At 39.0% G+C, this 9050-nt stretch overlaps 1 protein-coding gene across 1 annotated transcript; it reads right to left on the bottom strand.

The window, feature by feature from the left end:
• Positions 1-455: 455 nt before the first annotated feature.
• Positions 456-7051, bottom strand: LOC308394532 (cytochrome P450 2J4-like; the record flags this gene model as incomplete). The annotated part of the gene is made up of 9 exons (XM_080878893.1): positions 456-631; positions 1107-1248; positions 3487-3674; positions 3863-4001; positions 4098-4274; positions 5558-5718; positions 5954-6103; positions 6197-6356; positions 6851-7051. 9 exons carry the CDS (start codon positions 7049-7051, stop codon positions 456-458), a joined length of 1494 nt encoding a protein of 497 aa, XP_080735019.1.
• Positions 7052-9050: the final 1999 nt, after the last annotated feature.

The raw sequence follows: 9050 nt of genomic DNA, 5'->3' as shown, positions 1-9050 counted from the left end.
ATTTTTAAATGATTCAACCTTTTATTGACATTTCATTTTCTTTCACATAAACTTTATGCTCCACAGAACTTTTTTTTTTTTTAATAATCAATCTTTAAACTACAGTGATTTTAAGAGAGCGACAGTAAAGAGCGGCACGTTGTGTTTTTTTTTTCAACTTCCAAACCTCAGAATAAAACCACAGTGTGAAATTTAACAAATAGCGGTCTGAATGAGAAACATACAGTTTATTCAAGGACGTCGCGTTTTAACTACAAAGACAATGTGCAGAGGAAGCGACTGCAGGAAATTGCATACCAGTGATTTCTTTTAAGGAGTTTGTTTTATTTACTTTTGCACACTTGAATATTTTAGATTGCAGAAAGCCCTCCTTCCTGAATAAACTATACCCTCAAATTTGAGATAGATAAAGATACATGCAAAGAAACATGGCATTTTATGTGCCATTTATTGCTTTATCGTGGTACAGCACAGAGGCGATAAGGTTTGGGGGCCCGAGCTACTCCCAACTTGAACTCCAGACTGGGCTGCTCTCCAGCAGGTGCAGTGAATGAAAATCTCTGGAGGAGGGAGGTAAAGAACAGGAATAACTCCATCCTGGCCAGCTGTTCCCCAAGACACACACGCTTACCTACGAATACACCAGAAGTTGAGTGATTTCATTCACAAGGACATTCACCTTAATTCACAGATATTTTTGTAGTTCTTCACACATGAAGTCTGTAAAATGTTGGGAAAAGCATTTCAGGACACTGGCTAAACTTTCCATATCTCATGTGTAGCACACAACGGGACACATTACTGGAAATACTCTTCTTTATTTAAAAGAAGGGTGCCAGCACAAAAAAAAAAAAAGCACACTTTTTGTACTAGGAACCCGGCAGGTTAAAGTTTAATGCTATGAAATTTGCATATGCATATGCACTTCAATCAGGGAAGGTCTTCAACAGATCAGAGTCTTTGTGGGAAAACTGGTGTTTTGCTTCCTATCTGAACCCTTTCTGGTGTTCCACGAAGCTATAACATTTTATAGTGCCCCTGTAAACACATACCCATAAAAAACATGCAACTGTGTTACAGGATATGTGGAGTAACTACTGACTAACCTGCAGCGAAAGGCATAAAGGCTTCTCTCTTCCTGAATTTACCATCCTGGTCCAGAAAATGTTGAGGGTTGAAGGTGTGTGGAGTTTCCCACATCGATTCATCACACAGGACCGAGTGCAGTAAAGTTATGATTATGGTACCCTGAAAAAATACAATTGAAGTAAATGATTTTACTAGTTTGTTTCCAATGCAAGTTTTGAAACAAAGTTTTGGACAGAATCAAGAATTCTCAAGAATTTAGAAACTTAAAAATGTCAAAAATAATAAAATGTGCAATTGTTAATTGTGTTAATTTGCTAGTTGGTGGAAAATCAGCTCATGGAAGAAGCTAATTCCTATAACTAAAGAGCAGGGCTATTAAATGGATTATTGTGTTACATTACACAATTATCCATCCATCCATAATCTCTACAGTCTGTCCTGGGTCTACCCCGAGGCCTTCTCCTGACAGGGCATGCCTAAGACACATCACTCAGTACTACAGATCCTACAGATGCCCGAACCACCTAAACTGGCTTCTTTTGACAGGTAGGAGTAGCAATCTACTCTGAGCCCTCCTCGAATGTTGGAACTTGCCGTCCTGTGCTACAGTAGAGTGACATCTCATCTTTAATCCATAAAGTTTAATATGATGTTGGCCCAACCTTTGCAGCTATAACAGCTTGGACACTTCTCAGAAGACTTTCCAGAAGGTTTAAAGGTGTGTTCATGGGAATTATTGACCATTCTTCTACAAGCACATTTGTGAGGTCAGACACTGATGTTGGATGAGAAGGCCTGGCCTGCCATCTCTGCTCTAATTCATCCCAAAGGCTTTCTATCTATAGGTCAGACTGTGTGCAGGCCAATCAAGTTCTTCCACATCAAACTTGCTCATCTGTGTCTTTATGGGCTTTGCTTTGTGCACTGGTGCACAGTCATGTTGGAACAGGAAGGATCCAACCTCAAACTGTTCTCACAATGTTGGAAGCATGAAATTGTCTAAAATTTCTTTGTATGCTAAAGCATTAAGAGTTCCTTTGAATGGAACTAAGGGGGAGAGCTCAACTCCTGAAAAACAGCTCCACACCATAATCCCCCCTCCACCAAACTTTACACTTGGCACAATGCTGGCACCTGACAAACCCAGAGAACACGTATCCATTGCTTTGGAGTCCAGTGGCAGCGTGCTTTTCGCAGCGTGCATCTGTTGGGTTTCCTTTGCTCTTGGTGATGTCAAGATTGCAGCTGCAGCTCTATTCCATCAAGTTCTCTGTGCACTGCTCTTGGTCTAATCTGAAAACCACGTGAAGTTTGGAGGTCTGTAGTGATTGATTGTTTGACTCTGCAGAAATTTGATGACCTCTGTGCTCTGTGCGCCTCAGCATCTGCTGGCCCCCACTATGTGATCATGGCTGTGTTGCCGTCGTTCCCAATTGGTTCCACTTTGTTATAACACCACTAACAGTTGACTGTGGAATATTTAGTAATGAGGAAATTTCATGACTGGACCTGTTACACAGGTGACATCCTATCACGGTACCACGCTGGAATTCACTGAGGTCCTGAGAGCTCCCAGTCTTTCACAAATGTTTGTAGTAGCAGTCTGCATGCTAAGGTGCTTGATTTTATACACCTGTGGCCATTAAAGTGCCAGGAAGACCTTGATTTAGTGATTTGGATGAGTAAGTAATTACTTTTGACAATATCCAGGTTATGGTAATCTAGTGCACTTGGAAGGAAAAGCGACTGGACTTCTCTAAGTTTCTTGAAGGATCCTGCAACACGGGGCAGAAAATGTTCCCTCCAAGCCACAAGAGAGAGAGAAGGAGCACACAGATGTAACGAACGCTCTTAAAGCATGTGGTTATCGAATCAGCAAAGATACTGTAAAAAAGGTCAGACATCAACTAGGGAGAAACAGAAGGAAAACAGAATAGCATTGTCAGCACTGTCATCTCCTATCATCCCTTTATCAGAGAAACTCAGGAGAGACTTCTCCAAACACCTCATCCTAGTGTACTTCAGACCTTTGGCTCATGTGATTAGGCAGATGATCAATAGTGGGCCAGTGACCCTCTTAAGGGACATTCCTAATATGGCTTAAATCCGGGACTCTCCACCAGAAGCTTCTCAGATGAGAGGTGAAAAATCTTCAAGAAACTTAAAGAAGTTCCTGAGATAATGTATTTATATATTTATACGCCTCTAGAGTTGGCGTATAAAGGAGGATTTTTAGTACTTTAAGTGAAATACCCAAATTCCCAGCATGTTTTTGGTTTTGATTATTATTATTACATTTAATCTGTCTAAAAACATTCTTAATTATCTGATAAAAGGATAGGTCATTTCAAAAAATGACAAAAACCTCACTTGGGAAATAACATATGAACTGTATACCTTTGGGATTGCATAGTTATCCAGTGTGGTGTCTTTGCTTGTCATGTGAGCCAAATTGAGGGGGATGATGTTGGCCATTCTCTGAATCTCATGAACGACAGCATCAGTATAGGGCATTTTTTCTCTGTCACTCATAGAGGGCTGTCTGGATGAACCAACCACAGCATCTATCTCAGCCTGGACTCTCTCTGCACAGTGAAAACAGGAAACAATGTGAGTCTGTGTGCAGCATAGATGACTTACAGGGAAAGTTTACACATCTTACACGCATCCTCTCACAATACATATGATCTCTTAGGGACCCCCTGAGAATATAAAGAGATGGCAAATTGATTAGAAAATATGTAGTAAAGGTGGATGTGATTCATAAACACACCTTGTATGTCAGGGTAGTAGATCATGTAAAGCAGTCCCCAGTGTAAAGTAGTGGTTGTAGTTTCAGTTCCAGCACCAAAAAGATCCAGAGCGCAAAAACACAGATTTTGTAAATCAAAACCAGATTCTTTGTTCTCCTTCTATAAGTGTGAGAGAGGATCAAAAATGTGTTACATGCCAACAAATCACACATTTTATTAGAAATGTAGACAACAGACAAGGAGCACTTTACTCACCTCTCCCATTTCTATGAGAAAAGCATCAATGTAATCTCTTGGTGATGAAGGGTCAATATTTTCTTTGTGTTCATTGACCTTTACCTTTACAAACTCAATTAACTGTTGTACCAGAAATAATATTTCCTTGTGAGATCCAGGAATCCACTTCATCAGCCAGGGCATTGTGTTGTACATCTACAGAGTTCGAAGACAGTTTCAGGTACACCTGTTGACTACTGGCTTTTACACCAGATAACTCAAGAACTACAGATATTTGGAAACCCCTTCAAATGTCATGAAATATTAGATCCCAAAACACAAGGAGATGTAAACAAGAACTGAGGTTGTTTTTCTTTTCTCTTAAGAAGTGAAGATATAAATTTCTTGACCTCCTTTCAGATTCCCCACACTAGTCCTTTAATGTATATTTTGTCCTCCCTCCAGTCACCCCCAACCGGTCACGGGAGATTTTCAACCATACATACATTAAACAAAAATCACATTGGGGAGACAGGTCAGAACAGGTAGCGTAAAGAAAAACAATGAAATGTACGAGACAAAAGGGCAATGGAGGAGAAAAAAGAGGACTGTACTCAGACTGAGCTCCTGATAGGGGATCAGTATGAGAACAGAAAACAAAAACTCCTCATCACAGAAGCACATGAATCTTCACATCGTAAGACCATGAAAACACGTGACAAGCAACAGGGGTGGGTGAGTAGGTTTAGAGTAAGGCAATGTAAACAGGTGGTGGCCCCTCCCTGGGCCTGGTTCTTTCTGAGATTTGTTTCTGTAAAGAGGGAGTTTTTCCTTCCCACTGTTACCAAGTGCTTGCTCATAGAGGATCATCTGCCTTTAGGTGTTTTCTCTGTATTATTGTAGGGGTCTTTACCTCACAACATAAAGCACCTGGAGACGACTGTTGATATAGTGTTGTAAATAGAGCTGAATTCAATTGCCTAATCTAACTAAACAAAAAGTAGTTAGAACTTCCCCTTAACTAGAAACAACAGTTTCATGTCATACAGAAATTTTTGGATTGGAAATAAAGCTACTGTTGGCTGCTTGTTGACTGATTTAGCTGATTTTTAAGTCGGATGTCCTTATTTATGCAACTTCAATGGGATTTATGTTTCAAACATAAAATAATCTTTTGCTTGTTTGGTGACTGTGTAAACTTTTACACTATGGATCCTACAATTGCAGCAAAAATACGACTGGTTAATTTTAACAATATCAGCAACACGGACAATTTTAGTGCCAGATCAGTACTTTTACCTTTGATTCATAAAATAGATTTCACACAATAATATTTGTGTACATTTACATGACTCATAGTTTGAATACGCACCTTTTAGTTTTAGTAGACTGACATTACTGTATTCGTTTTCAATAAAATTTCTTCGGCAATGTTTCAAATTAAACACATTTTAGTTACAGAATAAAATAATGAATAAAATTATTGGATGTATTCTCACCTGTACTGACAAACTTCCCTGTAAATGCATAATCTTGTTGAATTTCTGGAGAATAGACTGAAACTCCTTGTCAGTGTAGTCGAATCGATTCCCAAACACCAAACAGCAGATGATGTTGGACACAGCGTTGTTTATCAGTGACTGGGTATTAAAGGGCTTTCCTGTAAAATACATAAAAAAGACTGAGGAACCCTTGCATCATGTCAAAATAATAAAGAAAATTGGGACCCAAAACATCACAAACAAAACATCAAATATGATGAGTCACTGGACAACGCATGTTATATGAATCGCATGCAACAGGTGTCATGATACCTAAGTACACAATGTATGTAGCTGTTGGTGCATGCGTTTGTCTTCAAAGTTGAAGGTAGTGTGAGTTAATTTTTTTTGTGCCTTGCTTATCTGCAAAAGCCTCTATGAGGTACTGGCACTCCTGCTGGATGGATAAGTCCAGGGTCTTCTTGCCCAGACCAAAGTTTCTGAGAGTGTGAAGAGCAAATCTCCTCTGTTGCTTCCATGGATAACCATTTGACATCACAAGACCTTTTAGGAACATACAGAAACATTAACTCCAAAATGGTGTAAATTGAGCCTGATCTTGCTCAACTTCAAATATGAAAATACAACCAACTCCACCTCTGTTTTCTGCTAGTTCAAATATGGGTATGACAGGACGATCAATTAAGTCTTCTCCTTTTTGTACCAAGGCCTCTTTCACAGACTTGTAGCCATTCACGACCACAATTCTTCCACCAAATAGTCGCAGGCTGAAAACGTTTCCATACTTCTCTGCAAACTGAACACAGGCATTGACATTGTGGTTGACCACTGAGTGGACATATTTTTTAAGAAGTCACTGTCATGTGATTGCCCATTTCAGTTTTAACCCCCAAGTTTAACTGTTTCTTATCAGCTGCTGAAATCTATTTAAAAGTATAATTTCTAATGCTGGTTGGATTTTTCAGTTACCCTTTTTTAAAATCTGGAGGACAAATTACTTAATCAACAATATAAAATTAATAGCATGTATCAATATTGTGCCCCCCACCCCGACCCCCAGTAAAGAGAACAAAGGGGAATCTGGAATAGAGTTCAGTTTGGCTATCTTGCATTTAAATTAATAATTTACTATTTACCTGACATGTTTAGGACTTTTTTTAAAAAACAAAACCTCACATTTACTGATTTACTTAAATCAATACGCAAAAAGTGCAGTGTGATATAGCTGAGTGTTGTTTACGCTTCTGACCCTTTATTTTCGACTACACAGCAATAAAGCTATTTCTATACCTCTGCGAACTGCAAGTGAAGCCTGGCAGGTTGGATACACCAAAGATCACCAATGAAAGCAAGAGCCCACGGTCCAGGAGGAAAGTTTTTTGGCACTCTGTTCTTCAAAAAATCAGTCAGAAGCAGGAAAACACACACAAATAGTAAAATGCTCCCGCCGTCAATCCACTCCAGGCCGAGCACGCTGTATATTCTCTCCATAGCTTTACTCTGTTATGCAAAAGTAACTCAGTGTTCAGCTACAGGGACAGAATATTATATAACCCAATGCCCGAGAGTACATAACCCAGCCCAAAGTCCAGATAAAGCCTTGATTACACTCCTAGTTGTTAGAAACAAGGTTTTGGTTTGTTTTTCTCCCCTAAGTTGAGTGAAACATTTAGTTCTGTGACTCAAATTAGCAGAACTGTGGTTTGTCATACAGTGACCGGATGTCTATGCCCATATCTTTTTTTTTTTTTTTTTTAAATACAAAAACCCAATCAAGGAGATAAATAATGAAGTCAGTAAAATGAATATTTCTTGCAGTGATGATGCCTTCCCTTGGAGGTTGTCTTTGATTAAATGTGAGTGCTCTTGCACCATTATAATAGCCACATATGGCCAGATTACACTCCAAGTTAATGAACACACCATACATGGGCATTGTATTGTGCTGTAACTGTGTTGTTGCCAGGTAATGGCTGAGGAACACAAAACCGTATTGCACAATACAAACATTGAGAAATGCCCAGGGCAGGCACCTCCGACTGATAGCAGTGTGAACTTAAAAGAAATCAGGCTAAGAAGAATTAGATCAATCCAAACTGGATTCAGTGAAAGATGAATATATGTTACTCACACACACATTTTCATATCAGGCTACGTTTATTTGTTCAGCACATTTAAAACCACAGAAGGTCTTTCAAACTGCTTCACAGTCAGGGCTCAACAATGAATCATTAAAAAGTGTGTAGTTTAATGTCAGAATCTTATATTTGTATACAGTATAATAGTGTATGTAATGTCTAAAGGTTTAATCAAACAGCATGCTGGCTCACAACATAATACAAATAGACAATGGTGAAACAGAAACTGCTTGACATGAAAAATGTAATAAAAGACAAATGTACACTGTAAGAAATAGATGTGTTTAGCTTATACTTGATGGTTTAACGTGCCACGGCACAGAGGATGTAAGGTTTGGGACAACAAGTGGTTCCCAGACTGGGCTGCTCTCCAGCAGGTGCCAAGAATGAAAACCTCTGAAGGAGGGAGGTGAAAACACCCCAAAGTTGTGTCCTGGGGTTGTTCTGCCAAAATGTGCAGCAAAAAAAACAAAGAGATGTCAAAAATCTCTTTCCAAAAGGCACCATAAACAGCAATGAAACGTCTAGTTCTGCTACTCAAATTAGCAGAACTGTGGTTTGTCATACAGTGACCGGATGTCTATGCTCATTATCCTTTTTTTTTTTTAAATACAAAAACCCAACCAAGGAGATAAATAATGGAGTCAGCAAAATGAATATTTTTAGCAGCAATGATGCCTTCCCTCAGAAGTTGTCTTTGATTAAATGGGAGTGCTCTTGTCCCATCATAGGAGCCAAATATCTCCAGATTACACTCCAGGTTAATGAACACACCATACTGTTTGGGTAAGCCAAATATATCTGGACAGGACCACAACATGTGTGACACTGACACTTTTGCAATACCACATTTGTCACACATGGGGGAGACAGTGCCAAATGTTTTGTTAAGTCTTGGCGTAGTGGAGCTTATGCAAGACTTTAAATTCAATCAACCTGGAATTGACAAAAAACCTTTGAATACTGGACAGGCTCTCTTTTGAAAGTTCATCTGAAATCACACTTCAGTTAATTGGTGAAGGCTTCACTAACATGGTTGTGCTAACTGCCATAACGAAAACTGGAAGCTAAATGTTTGGGAGTTTGTGGCATTGAGAAGAGGTCATAAAAAACATGACTTATTTAAAAAAAGCATGAATTTGGGAACAGAGCTCCATCCAAAATGTCTGATTTGAAGGTAGTGATAAAAATATGACTGATGAAAATGCAAACTATTAAACCAGTTGTTTTTTTGTTTTGTTTTTTAAATAAATGACACTGGTGGAAAAATGGATAAGATAAGAGAGTCCTCAAGAGTTTGGGTTTACAGGGAGTTTTAAGAACAAGGAATGTGAACAGCAGAAAAATCAGAA

The sequence above is a fragment of the Rhamphochromis sp. 'chilingali' genome (assembly GCF_963969265.1).
Source record: "Rhamphochromis sp. 'chilingali' genome assembly, chromosome: 3".
Classification (NCBI taxonomy): Eukaryota; Metazoa; Chordata; class Actinopteri; order Cichliformes; family Cichlidae; genus Rhamphochromis; species Rhamphochromis sp. 'chilingali'.
Note: the sequence above shows the minus strand (reverse complement) of the source record. Positions and strands in the feature narration are given on the sequence as shown.